This window comes from Mustelus asterias, chromosome 2, assembly GCF_964213995.1.
Source record: "Mustelus asterias chromosome 2, sMusAst1.hap1.1, whole genome shotgun sequence".
Classification (NCBI taxonomy): Eukaryota; Metazoa; Chordata; class Chondrichthyes; order Carcharhiniformes; family Triakidae; genus Mustelus; species Mustelus asterias.
The window spans coordinates 144834130-144852659 of record NC_135802.1 but is presented as its reverse complement, the minus strand read 5'-3'; the positions used below and the strand labels follow the sequence as shown (position 1 = coordinate 144852659).

Here is an 18530-nt window from a genome sequence, read left to right as displayed (position 1 = left end):
ATAATACTACAGCAATTATTGTGAGTAATATTTTTGTAATATTAAGCTACAAATACACATAGAGAGAGAAAGAAACCAGGCTCTTCAATGGTTGAGGAAAGGAATAAGGTCACCGTGGACCCACCCTCAACTGATGTCTTGAATCAGGTCGATAATTCCTCTGAAATCACCGTCTGGCCAGATATGTTTTAAATCGTGTTTATCTCTCTGGTGTCCTTTGGAGTGTTAACCAGTTGAAGCTGTTGGGTAATTTACCCCTAGATCTCCACCTTGCTGCTCCCAATGGGCACCTTAGAGGAGTCCTAGAGTACCCCAAAAATGAGATGGCTTTTGACCTTCCCTCTTTCTCCAGTCAATGGAAAATGCTTGATCTTCTATTCAACACCAGCCTCAAGTAATGTAACACTGAGAAAGCAGCAGAGTGGGCACCTGAATCAGTGTGCGCCTAGTTTTTGGTGTTTCAAAGTACAGTGTCACCTCTATGTATGAGTCAGTCATGGCTGAGTGGTAGTATTTGCCTCTATGTCAGAAGATAATGGGTTCAAGTCCCACTCTGGAGACATGAACACCTAATCTAGATTGGCAATTCCACTACAGTACTGAGGGAGTGCTTGCTGTCTTGTTGGAGCTGGTGTCTCTCACCTGAACAAAGCCACCATCTTCCCATTCAGGAGATTTCATGGCACCGTTGGAAGAAGACGGAATTCATAGGAGTAGAAATGGGCCATTCAGCCCATTGAATCTGCTCCACCATTCAATGAGATCATGGCTGATCTGATATAATCCTCAACTCTACAGCAGGCTAAAGGGAGAAAAGAAGAGGGGAGCTATCAATAATTATCTCATTTGAATTTAAGCACCACAGTTTTAAAAGTATGCATCGCTTGTAGAGATGAACTTTAGTAACATTAATTCTTCTCAGATTTGTGGCTTTTATCAAAATGAACCTTTATTCCCTTATTGATTAAAAATCTCAGCCTTGAACATAGGTAATGACCTCTGTGGTAAAGAATTCCACAGATTCATTATCCTTTGAGAGAAGAAATTCCTCCTAATCTCTGTCTTAATTGGGTGACCTCTTACCCTGAGATTATGTCCTCTGCTCCTAGCCTCCCCCACGCAGGGAAATGATCACTCAGAGTAGAGCAGCTCTCCCCGATTCATGTCTCAACCAATATTGCATTCCGATTATCTGGTCGTTATTTCATTGCTGTTTGCGGGATCTTGTGCAGAAATTGGCCGTCAGCTTTCCTACAACAGTAACCACTCTTTGAAAGAACTTTGTGACATCCTAAGTTGTGGAAGCTGCTTTTAAAATGCATTAAAAAATATATATCCTAACACCTGATGTGTACAGGAAGTGCGTACGCGTATTGTGCGATGTTCTACCTTTAAAGGAGAAATTCTTAATGGACCATGAGATAATTTTTCATCCATGACACTTGTGAATGATTGCACAGGGGACATACAACATGATTGCTCTGACCAGCAATTATAAAATGGAAGAATAGGTGACTACTGAGCCACTAATACATGGGCAGCTACTTACCATGCCTGTGGCCACAGGAAAAACATTTAAAGGGGGGCCTCACACTTAAACAAATTGCCCATGCATTCCACAGAAAAAGTTTGGGAGTGTTGTTTAAGTTCCTTTTCCGAACTTGAGGGCATAACTTAGGTCAGCTCTCCAGGACAGCATTGCTGTATTACTGGAAATGCTTTCCTTCAGCTAACATGCAGAATGTAACCCACTCTGCCCATTCACGCAACTTGAGTGAAGGCAAAAAATGTTTTGTCTCTATTTGAAGGAGAGCAGAGATTTTTTTCCCCCTCTTTTCCTGATCAATTTTCCAGCTCACGCTGCCCCACCCCCCATTACCAAAACTGTCTGTCTCTGTATGTGGAATCTTGCTTTGTGCAAAGTATCTGCCATGTTGTCTACATATAAACAGTCACTGAGGTAATATTGACTTTGTGTGTCTCATGTCCTTTAGGGAAGGAAATCTGCTGTCCTTACCTGGTCTGGCCTACATGTGACTCTAGATCCACAGCAATGTGGTTGACTCTCAACTGCCCTCAAGGGCAACTGGGGATGGGCAATAAATGCTGGACAGTCAGCGATGCCCATGTCCCATGAATGAATTTAAAAAATGTAAAATGGGTGATGGCAGGTTGGCAGCCCCTTTCACATCTCTCATAGTGGTTAGCACTGCCGCCTCACAGCGCCAACGACCCGGGTTCAAATCTGGCCTTGGGTGACTGTATGGAGTTTGCACATTCTCCCCATGTCTGTGTGGGTTTCCTCCATGTGCTCTGGTTTCCTCTCACAGTCCAAAGATGTGGAGGTTAGGTGGATTGACCGTGCTAAATTCCCCTTAGTGTCCCAAGATGTGTAAGTTAGATGGATTAGCCATGGTAACTATGTGGGGTTACGGGCATAGGATGGGGGAAAGGGCCTGAGTAAGATACACTGTCCGAGAGAGTCAGTGCAGACTCGATGGACTGAATGGCCTCTTTCTGCACTGTAGGGATTCTATGAACTCTCTAGATTTTAATTTCCATCAGCTTCAACTTGCGTAAAGTATAACATCGACCCAACTGCATTTCAAAGTGATTGTGCATGGAAAGAGAAAGGTGAAAAGTTGTTGTATAAATGATTTTCTTTCTTGATAAACACTTCCATTTTAGTAAGAGCAATGTTGCGATGATAAGTGTGTCAATAGCTGAACAATGATATCTAATCTAGCCTCTCTTTTTTCCAATTCCAGGGAATACAGGGGCCTCCTGGTTATCCGGGTCAGCAGGTACTGGTTACGTTTGTAAAAACATGCCAACTTTTTCATGATTTTTCTAAGCTAAAAGACCTGAGCAGTTATTCCTGTGTATTGTGTTCTGAACCTTTAGGGAGTGGACGGTATCCCTGGAACTGTTGGCGGGGGAGGACCTAAAGGAACAAGAGGACGTAGGGTATGATACCTATTGTGTTCATTTTAAAGTTTGAACCTTTATAACCCCCACACCTAACTAGAATCAAAAAGCTAAATTGGTCCTTCTGGCTAAAGATAGATTTTAGAAATTCCTCCCTTTGTCACAGTGGTTAGCACTGCTGCCTCACAGCGCCAGGGACCCAGGTTCGATTCCCGGCTTGGGTCACTGTCTGTGTGGAGTTTGCACATTCTCTCTGTGTCTGCGTGGGTTTCCATCCAGCTGCTCCGGTTTTCTCCCACACTCCAAAGATGTGCGGGTTAGCTGGATTGGCCATGCTAAACTGCCCTTAGTGTCAGGGGGACTAGCAGGGTAAATGCATGGGGTTATGGGGATAGGGCCTGGGTGGGACTGTGGTTGGTGCAGACTTGATGGGCTGAATGGCCTCCTTCTGCACTGTAGGATTCTATTCTATGATTCTATTCTACAACATTTGAAAGCGCCATTACTATAGCGGTCCACAGTTACAAGATGCCTGGAATCTCATAGGGAGCTGCATTCGCCATGTTAGTAGATGCATTCCATGGTGGGTTGGCATATGAGGAACTGCAGTGCATTATTGAGACTGGTAATAATAATGGCTCAAATTTTGCAGCAACTAGTGAAGGACTGGCACTCACTCTCACAACAGAGGAAACTGCCCACCAGGTTTTAGTAGCCTCTGGAACACACTTTGGTGGCGGTCTTCCTGGCTTGTCACATTGGTCGATGTCCGGGTGGGTGGAGTGACAGATCTCCCAGTGCACTGTTTACACTTGTACACAGTGCACTGTGAGATTGGGGCGCCTGCGCAATTGTGCCCCCAGAGCACACCAGCTGGCTTCCCGGCATGATTAGGCTCTGCTCACTCTCCCTCCTGGTGAGAATCTCACTTTGCCTCATTTTCTTTTCTAAGTGCTGTACGATTGTGTCTGGGAGCTCAGACACAATAATGGGCGTGATTCTCTCCCGTTTTCACACTTGTTCGGCATTTCGAATTTGTTTTGGTGAGATCATCCCCTTTTTTTCCATGTCGGTTTGAATTCAGTGCCTTCTACAGTTATTGCTTACTGTCTATGAACAGGAAAAGCAGCAGGGAGGCGGATTAGCCAATCAGATTGAGGAATTCTCACAGATGACTATGTCGGAAACTAAAAAGCAGGAAATACAAAGTATATTTAAATCATTGCACAGAAAGCGAAACAAAGATTGGGACATAGATATAGGATCGAGGGAGAAACTTAAATAGAAAAACACAAAACTTTTGAAAACAAAGTTCACCTATCTGCAATATTAATTTTTCTCTGGTGGAATGGGACTCCACATTTGTATAATTAATTTTTCAAGGCAAGAGAGGTTGCTTAGGAGTCAATATGACTTACTCTGATGGATGGTCATCCAGACTCGAAACGCTGGCTCTATTCTCTCTCCGCAGATGCTGTCAGACCTGCTGAGATTTTCCAGCATTTTCTGTTTTTGTTTCCAATTCCAGCATCTGCAGCAATTTGCTATTATCATATGACTTACTACACTGTTCACAGATCAGTTACCGCCTCATGGAAGAGGGTTTAAGTTTTTCATAGATCTCTAATGTGATAATATTCAGTAGTTAGTTTAATTTCACGCTTTAGCAGCGATTACTGTGCAGATTCCATCAATGAAATGTCTCACAACACCAGGTTAAAGTTCAACAGGTTTATTAGGAATCACGAGCTTTTGGAGTGCTGCTCCTTCAAAAGGTGAGTTGTTGTCAATATTGATCATGGCCAGATAATTTAAGGCCCTTCTTACAGTGAAAATTGAGTCTGTTTGAACTCAGTGCTGAGTACCATGGCTAGGTCAGTGGCTTGTATGTTAGTGTACCTTTAAGAGATTCTTTTTTAAATCATGTTCTCTGCAGCTCTCCCAGCCTCAGCTGATGTCATTGTTGCTGAGTTGGCTGGAGAAGTCCTTTTATTGCTCCTTAAGTGGTTTAAATGGGGGTTGTTTGTTTTCACTCTGGGATGTTTTATGACTCTGCATTGTTAGGAGGAAGGTTGTGTGTTCTGGACAGTTTTTTTCCTTCCTGGGGAATTTAAGGTTTCATTTTCTGTTTTGGCTAGCTGCAGTTTGAGTTTTGAGTTTTAGAAGGGACATTAAGCTGAAAAGAAGTGTTTTTCTCTCTCTCCCTGGTTTTGGAAATTCTGTTGGTTAACTGAAAGCAAGGTTTCTTGCCTTCCTGGAGTAGAAATTCTGCTATTAGTGGCTTGACCAGAGTCTCTCCCTGGTGTTCTGGGAAGCTGTTTTGACTCCAAACTGTTCTGGGTGTGTCCAGAGGGCTGCTAGAAGTTACAAGGCTGAGAAGTCAGGATTTTCAATTCTCCAACTAGAGGACTCAATTCCAGTATCACGTGAGCATTAGTCTTTGCTGTGTTGAACCTGTGAAAAGGGTTTTTTGTCTATTGGAAGTTTTATTTGATTGGAACATTTTAGATGTATTTATTAAGGGTTATACATTATCGTGGTTGTTTTGTTTTTGTTTGTAATTGATAAAAGGTATTGCTAATCTTCTTACTATACATGTTAACTATAATCTTAAATAAACTTTGTTTGATAAAAGCTCCCCAGTGGGTCATTTGAAACATACCTGAAGTGAGCCATATCATGTTTATCCTAGCCAAATTCAAGGTGCAAAACTTATGATCCATGCAGACTTCATGAAACACTGTGGAGTTTCTGACTTTCATCCATAAGAGGCTGTTTTTTTGCAGTGAGTAACTCCCCTCTTGACTCCCTAAGCCTGTCCATCATCATAAATGATGGAATATTCTCCTCCTTCCTGGATGGCCACAGCTCTAACAACTTTTGAGAAGCTCAACAACATTCAGGACAAAGCAGTCTGCTTTTCCGCCACCTCATTTAACATCTTAAACATGAAGTCCCTCAAGCAGTGATGTCCCTTTTTAAAAATTAACTTATGGGATGTGAGTGTCACTGAACCAGCATTTATTGTCCATCCATCCCTAACTACCCTCCATTTACAGAAGGCATTTGAGACTCCCACATTGCTGTGGATCTGGAGTCACATGTAGGCCAGACCAGGTAAGGATGACAGATTTCCTTCTCTGAAGGACTTTAGTGAACCAGATGACTTTTACAACAATCGACAATGGTTTCATGCCAAGGTGGGATTCGAACCCAGGTCGGCAGATCTTGCCCTGGGCCTGTGGATTACTAGTCCAGTGACAATGTGCCGCTGCCTCCCCATCTCTACAAGATTGCAGAAACTCACCAAAGCTCATTCTGCTCCACCTTCTAAACACAGGATCTCTATCACTTGGAAGAACAAGGGGAGCAGACTCATGTGAGTACCACGACCTGCAAGTTCCCCTCCAAATCACAATTCATATTAATTCATGCAAGTATATTGCTGTTGCTTCACCATCTCTGGGTTAAAATACTGGAACTCCCAATGAACAGCACTGAGGGTGTACCGACACCACACAGACTGCAGTGGTTCAGAAAGGTTAATCACAACCACCTTCTTGAGGGCAAAAAGGGAGATTGGCAATAAATGTTTGTCTTGCCAGTGACACCACATCCTGTGCATGAATAAAGCAATGTTTGCAATTGCTCTCAGACTGGCCTCAACAGCTTCTAAATACGATCATCTGGCGTTTTCATGGCAACGGCTGTGACCTTAAAGGAACAGGCCGCCAAGGAAGGAGCAGCTCACAATCATAATGGTTCCCGCACTACTCGTCAACAACTTCACTTGAGATCTGAAAAAAAAAGGCATAATCAGTTGAACTCCCGTTAAGGGCGCCTCACTAAGCAATGAATTTAAGTAATTTAAGTAATTGCATTTGGTAACCAATGTAAGCAGGGCTATTTTAAAGAAAATGAGAGTTTCTGAGCATTTTAAATGACTATCACTTCATCTTTGTGTTTGAGGGGGACTCTGGCCGTTCTGGAGACCCAGGAACCCCAGGCGACGCAGGAGATCCAGGAGCAAGGGTAAGGTGCCCAGTTAACTCGGAATGTAGAGAATTACAAACCCTGTTTGCTGAATTATCTTCGGCGATTGATTGCGCCACTGTCATGTATATTATGCATGTAGGGTGAATTTTAAACTAAAGAAGAAATGGGTTTAGGTCAGGTGGGGGCTTAAAGTCTGAAAAAGTCTGTTTCCTGAACCAATCCCGTTTCCAGCTCGTACGTCTCTGACTTTAGCTGAGGCTGGAAGGAGACAGATCAGAAATTTCAGTGTAACAATGAGGCTGTGGGCATCATTATCCTGCAGGTTTTCAATTTTAACTGCTGTCGACTGGGTCTCCAGAGCACTGGGAGACCCGCCAGCTTCACTGGGATGAGGATTTAATGGGTTCCTGAGATTTCACACTTACCTTCTGAGCCTCGCTGCCTGTCTGAGAAAGCTATCTGCCAATCTCCCACTGATCTTCCCTCACCCCCCCCCCCTCTCCACCACCAGGCCTCTGATCTCCTCCACCGCAAGGCCTCTGACTGTTATACTGTCCATCTCAGGCACCCCCTTGCCCATTCCCCTTTTTTCAGCACTGTACATCTTACCTATTTCCACAAACCCAAGAAATATGGGCAGTGTCAAAGCCCATTTATTAAAAAGCAAACAGTAGTGTTAGTGATATCTGCGAATGTTACATTTGGGTGACAGAATGGAGAGTAAGCACTCCAGAATAGCAAATGTAACGAGGTAGGAACATTGGAGCATTTATCTCCTTGAGCCAGTTCCACCATTCCATTAGATCATGGGTGATATGTACTTCAACTCAATTTACCAACCTTGATTGCATATCTGTTAATACTCTGATCTAACAAAACTATCTGTACAAAACCTGTGACATCTGACTCATCATATGAAATAGCACGGTAGAGCATTCCGCAAAATAATAAGCATTTTATGATAATACCCTGATCTTTTTAAAATGTTTTTTTTCAATGCCTGTGTGTTTATTTGCTCAAGAATAAGAGGTGTGGCAATCTGAATGGCAGTGATTGAGTAACAGCTTTATGAGAAGGTAAGAGGGGCAATGTTGAACAAATGTCGATAAGGCAAAGCAGAATCCAAAGAGCTTCTACAAATACATAAAGGGCAAAAGAGTAACAAGGGAGAGAGTAGGGCCTCTTAAGGATCAACAAGGTAATCTATGTGCGGATCCACAAGAGATGGGTGAGATCCTAAATGAATATTTCTCTACAGTATTTACTATTGAGAAAAGCATGGATGTTAGGGAACTTGGGGAAATAAATAGTGATGTCTTGAGGAATGTACATATAACAGAGGAGGAGGTGCTGGAGGGCTTAAAGCGCAACAAGGTAGATAAATCCCCGGGACCTGATGAAGTGTATCCCAGGACATTGTGGGAGGCTAGAGAGGAAATTGCGGGTCCCCTAGCCAAGATATTTGAATAATCGATACTCACGGGCAGTGCCGGCTTTAGGCATAAGCTAAACAAGCTACAGCTTAGGGCCTCACAATCCGCAGGGGCCTCACAAAATTTCAGAAGGTTTACAATGAAGAGAACATTTAAGAGTGGATACCAGAAACGAAAAAGAAAGCACCAGCTTGAAGAGCAACTCAAAAATTTACCAAAATCACCAAAATCTATGAGAGAGATCAAGCCAGCCAAATGATAAATATGTAATCAGTAAATGCATTCATTTGAAAATAATTTGTATTTTTCACTTTAAATACCTTGCTATTAAATAATTAAAAGGCATAATTATGTTTTCAATTTTTTTGTGGCGACCCAAGGTCCTGTTTTGGTTCGCACCTTTGTGAGACCTTTTGGTGTAACTTTTTAACAAGGGGCCTCCAAGCTTTATATAGCTTAGGGCCTCACCAAGTCTAAATCCGGCACTGCTCACGGGTGAGGTGCCTGAAGATTGGAGAGTGGCAAATATTGTGCCTTTGTTTAAAAAGGGCTGCAGGGAAAAGCCTGGGAACTACAGGCCAGTGAGCCTGTAGTTCCCAGGCTTTGGGGATGGGTAAATTGTTGGAAGGTATTTTGAGAGACAGGATCTATAGGCATTTAGAGACGCAAGGACTGATTAGGGACAGTCAGCATGGCTTTGTGAGTGGAAAATCATGTCTCACAAATTTGATTTAGTTTTTTGAAGGGGTAACCAAGAAGGTAGATGAGGGCAGTACAGTTGATGTTGTCTACATGGACTTTAGCAAGGCCTTTGACAAGATACCGCATGGTGGGTTGTTGCATAAGGTTAAATCTCACGGGATCCAGGGTGAGGTATCTAAATGGATACAAAATTGGCCTCTTGACAGAAGCTAGAGGGTGGTTGTAGAAGGTTGTTTTTCAAAGTGAAGGCCTGTGACCAGCGGTGTGCCTCAGGAATCAGTGCTGGGCTCACTGTTATTTGTTATTTATATTAATGATTTGGATGAGAATATAGGAGGCATAGTTCGTAAGTTTGCAGATGACACCAAGATTGGTGGCATAGTGGACAGTGAAGAAAGTTATCTCCGATTGCAATGGGATCTTGATCAATTGGGCCTGTGGGCTGATGAATGGCAGTTTAATTTGGACAAATGCGAGGTGATGCATTTTGGTAGATTGAACCAGGGCAGGACTAACTCAGTAGGGCGTTGGGGTACATGTTCATAGCTCCTTGAAATTTGGGTCACCGGTGGACAGAGTGGTGAAGAAGGCATTCAGCATGCTTGCTTTCATCGGTCAGAACATTGAATACAGGAGTTGGGATGTCTTGTTGAAGTTGTACAAGACATTGGTAAGGCCACACTTGGAATACTGTGTGCAGTTATGGTCACCGTATTATAGAAAGGATATTATTAAACTAGAAAGAGTGCAGAAAAGATTTACGAGGATGCTACCGGGGCTTGATGGTTTGGGTTATATGAGGGGGGAGTTGGAGATTCCCACCCTACCATGCTACCTGCACCCTATTCTGCACTGGCAAAAATTGCCTGAAACAGGAATGGGGGCAGGAATGTCCAATTGGGGTCCTGCCTGCCACTTTTAAAAGCCTCCTGACTCCACAAATATCTGGGCCATTGCATTCAATGTATAAGGATCAGCCTTGCACTGAGTGAGTTATGACTGAAACATCAACTGTAGTGGTATATAGCTCTAACTCTCAACCATGCTATCCTTGAGTAAGGTTTCCTCACTCAGAGTGCAAGAGTACCTCTCAATCCCAATTGCCCATGTACAAACATAATTGGCAAAGCTGCTAAAGTTCTTCCTATTTCCCTTTCATTTCAGGGCCTCAAAGGGCCACCAGGGATCATACCAATGAAAGTAAGTGATTTTTGTGCACATGGAAATTTCATATCAAAACAGAAATTTACACCAGTTACCAGATCTCGAATTCTCAATTTTTCTTTTGCAGCCTTGTGAACTTGTGTCATATGTTCGAGATAAATGTCGTAAGTAGTTTAATTTTTTATTATGTTATAACATTTTTCAGATGAAGTGGTTAGTTTCACGAGGTTCTGAGTTGTACATTATGATATTACATGACTTGATGTCGATGGAATGCTACATGACAATGAGTACATTCGAGTTTGTGAGATTGCAAAACTTTAACTTGGACTTGTGACCAATTTCCTAGGTGATCAAGTTCCCAAATGACCTATGTTTCCAAGGAGCAGTCTTACAAATGCTCAAATTCACGGATGACAAATCTGTCAGTTGACTAATTTTCCCACTGACCTATGCCCCTGAGAAGCAATGTTTCAAATGACCAAACTCCCAGATCATAGAATCATAAAATCCCTACAGTGCAGGGGAAGATCATTCAGCCTGTTGAAAATTCACTGTCAACAATCCCACCCAGGCCCTATCCCCCATTACCCCACGTATTTACCCTGCTAGTCTCCCTGACACCAAGGAGCAATTTAACATGGCCAATCCACCTAACCTGCACATCTTTGGACTGTGGGCGGAAACTGCAGCACCCGGAGGCAACCCACGCAGTCACGGGGAGAATGTGCAAACTGCACATCATCACCCGAGGCTGGAATTGAACCCTGGTCCCTGGTGCTGTGAGGCAGCAGTGCTAACCATTGTGTCGCCATGTCACTTATATCAAATTACACAGACAACCAAAATCTCTCAAAGACCAAATTCTCAGTGATCCCCACATTTAATTTTTGTTTGATTGTTTGGAAAAGATTCTTCGGACCATTCTAGTACATATATCTCACAGTAAGAACAAACCTTACTTTTGTGGACCCCCTACCTCACATAAGATTTGCTTTGTGAGCTGTACCGAGAGCTGCTGTACTGGATAATATGAGGCAATCATTTTGATAAAAGCCACAAATCTGAGAAGAATTAATGTTACTAAAGTTCATCTCTACAAGCGATGCATACCTTTTAAACTGTGGTGCTTAAATTCAAATGAGATAATTATTGATAGCTCCCCTCTTCTTTTCTCCCTTTAGCCTGCTGTTCATCAGGTTAGTGTTCTTCCTTATTTTCTTTATTTCACAGGGTGTCAGCTGTCCTCCAGTGGTGACACTCTCACTCTGAGTCAGAAGGTTGTGGGTTCCAATCCCATTCTTGAGATGAAAGCACAAAGCTCACTTCAGCGCAGCACTGAGGGTGTGCTGCGTTGCCAGAGGTGATATCATTTGGCTAAGACATTAAACCAAGACCCCATGTGCCCTCGCAAGTGGATGTAAAAAGCCGCATATACTGGAGGAGATTTTGAGCCCGCGCTCCCCACCTGCAGGAATGGTGGCGTGCGCTCAAAATCCAGAAAGCGTGATTCGTGCCAGCAACTTTCCGAGTTCCGATCTTCCCAGCCCCTCACCAGTGGTGTGGCGTAAAACACGCCATGGGACCACAGAAAGCTCATTTTAATGCATTAGCATGTCATTAGTGAGCACTCTCTCCGGGACCTCCCACCTCACCGGATATTCAGTGGGCGCCAGTGTGACTTCACACCAGTGCCATTTACAACAGCTCGACATAAGAGTGAACCTGGCGCCTTTACCCCTGAGGGGGATTTCAGAGGTGAACACTCCGGCAGCCAGCACCCTCCGCAGTGTGTACTGCTCAGGGGGCACTGGAGAGAACTCGAGGGACAGAGATAGGTTCAACTCGGGGCTGGGGTTGAGGGTCCCAGAATTGTCATTTCAGGGAGAGGGGTTGGGAGGGGTCAGTTGCAGGCCTTACCTTCCCTTCATATCAGGGTGCCCCTTGCTTTAAAGGGGTTGTGAAGGCTGGTATGCAGGCAGCACTTCCCATGTCCTCCTTCCTGGGTTCCTGTCCATGTTGCAGCTGAGGGAGTGCTCTTCCTTAGTGGGGGCTGGCCAGACGGTGGTAGGAACATAGCGTTGCCATTCTCACACTCCGCAGGGATGAGGCACGGGATGGGTGCGATGGCTCCCCCAAGCTTGGTGACATGAAAAGACAGGATAGAGGCTCTGTGGGTGAACAAAGTGAGATTTATTGCCAAACATCCAAAACAAAATAGTGACCTATCTACAGTAGTGCCTATATTCACCCATGGCCACTAAGTGCCTAAGGTTTCTTAATCTTCCTGACCTCCCACTATGTCTAGGTGTATTCCCAGGATTCACAGTTGACTGCTGACTTCCACATCCTTTTGCCAGAGATGATCTCAGTGGGCATCTCCCGGAGGGCTGGGACCTTGAGTCATTATGGGGTGGACAAATCAGAGGGAACATGCCTCAGGAGCAGCATAATACTCGTGGGCATAAAAATGATTACCAATGAGGCATAAGATTGGGCCTGAAAGCGTGCCGTCGGTAGGAAACACACCATTTTTTTGTGCCAAAACCAACACTCTGCCCTTTTTTTGGTAGGATTTCGCTCACTATTTCAAAAAACAGGGGAGTTTTCTCTGGTGTCCTGACCAACATTTGTCATTGGTATCACAAAAACAGGTTACCTGGTCATCACATTGTTGCTTGTTGGAATTTGTTTGGAGCAAATTGACTGCTGTTCTTCCTACATTACAACAGTGACAACACTTCCAAAGGACATAATTGACTGCAAAGGCACCTTGGAAAGCCTTGAGTCACGAAAGGTGCCATGCAGATGCAAAATCTTTCCTTTTTCTATCTTTATATTAATTTGCTAATTGTTTAACCTCATGTTTCAGAAAGAACAGCGTGTCCTGTGTACCCCACCGAGCTGGTGTTCGCTCTGGACATGTCCGCAGATATCACACCAATCATATTTAATAGGATGAAGACAATGGTCATTAATTTTGTGCAGGATCTTAAAATCACTGAAAGTACCTGCCCAACAGGAGCCCGTGTAGCTGTTCTTACTTATAGTTCCATGGCAAAAACATTCATCCAATTCTCAGACTTCAGGAGTAGGCAGAAGCTTCTGGAAGGACTGCAGAACCTAGGTTACGAGCGATCGAGCAACAGGCGGAATATTGGAGCAGCAATGAAGTTTGTTGCAAAAAATACTTTCAAGCGTGTTCGTAGTGGCGTTCTTGTCAGGAAAGTAGTGGTATTTATTACTAACGGCCCATCTCGTGAGATATCAGAGATCGCAACAGCCGCCCTGGAGTTCACGGCCTTGGACATCACTCCGGTTGTCATTTCTTTTGATAATGTCCCTGAAATTCAACGCGCCTTTGAGGTAAGAGCACCAAACATGTGTGATATATTGAAAACATTACACCTATTTGCACTCCTATCAACTTTTCCTGTGGTGAATTTTTATATCTGCATTGTAATTGTGAGCACCTACTATTGGAGGCTCTACAGCACCACAACTGGTGGGAGGGTATAATTACAGCATTACGTTGTTGACATAGGCCGTTTCAATTATAAATTTGGATGTAACAATGTATCACCATACAAAACTAATGGCAGATTCTATAGATGGGATTTTACCATCTCGCTCGACCTGAGATGGGGAAATCCCAGCCGAGGTAACAGACCTTCCCATTGTCCGCCCCTTTCCCACTCTGATTCCTGTGGCGGCCAGGGCAGTAGAATTCTGGCATATGACTTCAAAACAGGGACGAAATCACAGAATTCAATTTTTAGCAAGCCCCTGCTACACATGAAGACTACACTTGTTTGACTCCCTGCGTATGATGCCACTGGTAACTGATATTTTTATATTCTTTGCCAGTTAAAATATAAAAAGTACATCTAAAAGGGTGGGACCGTCCATCGATATTCCTTGTTCATTCCACACTGAAAAATAAACAGAAGTTTAATATTACAATTTGAATTTTAATGGTGCCTATTTTCCAGTGTAATTGTCACACTCTATTGGGTCATTCTGTGATGACATTGAAAGAGACAAACTCAAACACTTTGTTCTGGAGCAAATCCATTGTTAATTGAATGAATTGCCCATCAAAAACTGTGTCATATTATATATATATATTTAATTATATATTGTGCTGCTGGCAAATACAGAGCAGCCTAGCAGGAAACAAAACAATCCTGTCCTGGGGTGCCCTCATGTAGGAAAAAGTTCATTCAATGCTGCGTTCTCTCTTGTTTTGTGAATGAGAAACTGGTTAAGAGGAGGAAAGTCAGGAAGTACTCAATGTGGAATGTCATCAGACCGATGGGAGGTTTTAATAGTTCAATGTGGAATGCTGCATTGTCAGAAGTATCTATGAGAGGTTAAACTGAACCCCTACCTGTTTAGCAGGATGTATAAGATCCCATGGCACTATCTCAGCATAATCAGATATTCCAAAGCAGTTCACGGGTGCGTTTTCAGAGAAAATGTTGCACCAGCCAAAGAAGGAGACATTAGGACAGGCGACTGAAATTGTGTTCAGAGAGGTAAGTTTTAAGAGTGTAAGGCGGAAAGGAATAGAACTTAGGGTCTAGACAGCTGAAAGCATAGCCACCAGTGGGCGAAAAGGCTAAATTCTGAAGAATTGGAGGAATAGAGAATTCTTGGAGAGTTGTTGGGCTGCAGGAAGTTACAGAGATAGGGATGGACAAGGCCACAGAGGGATTTAAAATCGCTGGATCAAGAGTCAATCTAGGTAAGCGAGTATAGGGCTGATGAATGAGCAGGATATGGTGTGTATTATTTATTGAATGCAATGACAGTGGTTATTTGGGAATGACCATTTAACCAGACTTTGGAGGTGTTGGTGTTGAAAGACTGTTGCTCAGAATTTCCTTTGTACTGCCTTAGGGTATCAGCCTGGTGGCACAGTGGTTAGCACTGCCGCCTCACAGTGCCAGGGACCTGGGTTCAATTCCTGGCTTGGGTCACTGCCTGTGTGGAGTCTGCACGTTCTCCCCGTGTCTGCGTGGGTTTCCTCCGGGTGCTTCGGTTTCCTCCCACAGTCCAAAGATGTGCGGGTTAGGTGGATTGGCCATGCTAAATTGACCCTTAGTATCAGGGGGACTAGCAGGGTAAATAGGTGGGACTATGGGGATAGGGCCTGGGTGGGATTGTGGTCGGTGCAGACTCGATGGGTTGAATGGCCTCCTTCTGCATTGTAGGGATTCTTTGATTTTAGTTTCACTGAACTCCTGGAGTGAATCTTCACATCTTTTTTATTCAGACATAAACTCATTGCCTGCTGAGTCAATCTGGCACTTCTATGAATGGGTAATCTGAGAAAGGCACTGAATTGGTCTGCTGGATGAGTGGAGTATGATCAAATGGAGATCATGTTAAAGCTGTCTTGTAACTTGGTATTAGCTCAAGTATAAGATCCAGTTCTGTTTGCCAAGACACAAGGATCTATTTAAGTTCGTAGAGACAGAGCCAAGAGCAACCATAAATCTCACTCCAGCATCTGGGGATATGTGAGAAACACATGTTCAGTGTCGACAGTTAAGTCATCGCCCCCACTCTAGTTAGCATCAGTGTGGACATTGCTTTTGGTGCTTGTTGATTATTCAAACAATCTTGAGAATGATTAAAAAAATAAAGGATTTCCTCAGCTCAATGTTTACTATGTTTGTGATCGCAAGAAGCCCAAAGGCCTTTGATAATCGTGTCAGCGTAGTCCTGGTGCAACATTCACCACCAGATTAGCTGCCCAGATCTGGCTAGAAGCCAGTCAACCTGAATTTTGGGTTCTGGAACAATGACAGCAAAAGCACGATGAAGAGATTTGCCAGGTGAGTGTCCAAGCACCTTGGGTGACTGTAGAGTTTGCACGTTCCCCCCCAGTGTCTGTGTGGCTTTCCTCCGGGTGCTCCGGTTTCCTCCCACAGTCCAAAGATGTGCGGGCTAGGTTGATTGGCCATGCTAAATTGCCCCTCAATGTCCCAAGATGTGTAGGGGGAATTAGTGAGGTAAATATGTGGGGTTACAGGGATAGGACCTGGGTCAGATGCACTGTCAGAGTTGGTGCAGACTCGATGGGCCAAACGGTCTCTTTCTGCAGTGTAGAATTCTATGATTCTATAAATGTTGTCCAACTGTGAGCTGACCCTGGAATGGATGGACCATCATGGTTTTTCCCTATGGCAGAATTAACATTGGTGCTGTCTAATCAAAGTGTTCTCTGCAGAGCCGCTGAAATCATGGAGTGTCATGTAGTTAGCTGTCAAGACTCAGTGGATAGATTAATGGTGAATGATACCTGGCTCATTATCCCATACCCCTGCACTCTTGAAACCCAAGGGCCCACACTCTTGGCCATCGACCAGGTCACCCACATTACAATGGGCAGGAACATGAAGCTTCAGAGTAAACTTTTAGAGAACCAGCAACATATGGATGGACATCTGGCAGAGTTCCTTGACATGGTGGGAGCTCCTGGACTCTGAACAGCGGATTCTATCACCATCATGAGCTCCACATGCTCCCAGGGGCTCAACCGCATGAACTCTGACCCTGAGAGATTGGCCACTGTCATGGAGAGAAACGTACAGCAACATTCGGAGTGGATAGAAGAGCGTCTCGGCCAGGAAGGGTTGGAAACCTCCCGAGATAGCTTGGATCATCCCACTGAGAGTATGAACTCTGACATTTATGGAATACAGGAGTTGCGTGACCTTAGCAGAATGGTCACACTAATGGCACAATGGTTGGTAGAATGGATGATTTCTGTGCACTAGTAGCCCACTCCTTCAATCCCACCTGAAGGCTAACCCAGGTCACTGATGAGAGTGAAGCTATCGAGAGCTCCTCAGCACCCTCTACCATCTTCCTCCATATCCACAGCCCCTCCACTAGAGCCTTCATGTGTTCCACAGGTGCCAGTGACCATGGCTGTCCATGCAGAGACTGCAGTCTGAGGGAGATCCCTAATGGGCACCTGCATCGCCAGACAGGTCACCATGCTGCTTATTGCCATTCAGAGAAGTGAGCAGCCTGCCTCTGCCTGCTCTGAAGCAGCACGGGGAGGGGAACTTCGTAGGAGTGTGTGTAAGGGCAAGTTGCCATCTCACTTAGATTACTAATGGGTTCACTGTGTTCATACCTTTCACATTGTACATTGCAGATTTAAGCAATATATTTGCTTAATATATTTATTTACACTTCTACATCATACAGTGCACATCAAAAAGAATAGTAAAGTTTAGAAGTTAATCCTCACCAGTAATAATGAGGGCAGCGTTCTGAGGTCCATCTCAACATGCCTTCAACAGGATTACATTTGTCGCCTGATGTATGAGGCCTTCTTCCTTCTCTGCTGTATCGTAAGATTCCAGAGTTCAAAGGTTAAAGGACTGAGATGCTCCTTGTATCTTTGTTGTCCATCCAAGCTTGACTTTAAGGGAAACTCAATGATCAGACTCCACAAGCAGATTCTGGGCAGAGGCTGCATCTCCAGCATGAGTATTGGGTGCAAAGCATTTATCTGCAGTGCAGTGTTATCCACTGGCCTAGACATAGGAATTGCAGATTGAGAGGCCATGTGTCTTTCAGGTAGTGTTGGTCATCTGCTATGTCCACTACTGTGGTTGCAAAGGTGTCACAAGGTGTGCTTTGTGCTGTAAGCAGAGATATATGGAGGTCAGGAATGTTGCATGTGGCACCCACATCAAAACCTGGACCAGTATGAATGGTGAGCTATTTATTTCAAAGAGCTAATATTGCACAACTATGGGCTTCTCATGCATGAGATGCCTTATCTACATGTATGCAACAACATACAATCCTATCGGCATGGAAAGGGCTTGAATTCTGATGTTGTGTCACTCTCAGCATTAAGGGCACGATTTGATTATGAACAATTTGGCAAGATGGGCCCTTCATTTGCAGGCATTTGCGTATGAATGTGACCGAGCCCAATTCATTGATGATTCTTGTCTCTCAGGTGGGGAATGGTCAGTCCCTTGAGAAATTGTGGAGTCAACGTACATTAGATGTCAACACAGACTGGCTGATGGCGATTGTGATATCGGAAGGCCTAACGAGAATCTTTAGCACAAGGACGCATCTGGATTCCCTCCTGTACAGAGTCAGCCAAGGCTACGTGGCCGTGCCTCCCAAGTGCTCCTCATCCACTTCAGAATCTTTCGAATGGACAGGGGCTTCCTCGTCCTTCATATCTTCCTCCTCCTCAGAGGTTGGAGATCTGTCCATGGAGCCATTGTCATTGTGCAGCAGAGAGGCATACAAATCAATGTT

At 44.1% G+C, this 18530-nt stretch overlaps 1 protein-coding gene across 1 annotated transcript in view; it reads left to right on the top strand.

Moving 5' to 3' along the window:
- Positions 1-18530, top strand: part of LOC144481149 (collagen alpha-6(VI) chain-like) — a 148721-nt gene that overhangs the window by 119987 nt on the left and 10204 nt on the right. Inside the window, exons 29-32 of the mRNA XM_078200727.1 lie at positions 2905-2967; positions 10224-10259; positions 10351-10387; positions 13096-13608. Of these exons, the coding sequence (XP_078056853.1) occupies positions 2905-2967; positions 10224-10259; positions 10351-10387; positions 13096-13608 (649 nt within the window). The remainder of the gene's footprint in view (positions 1-2904; positions 2968-10223; positions 10260-10350; positions 10388-13095; positions 13609-18530) is intronic.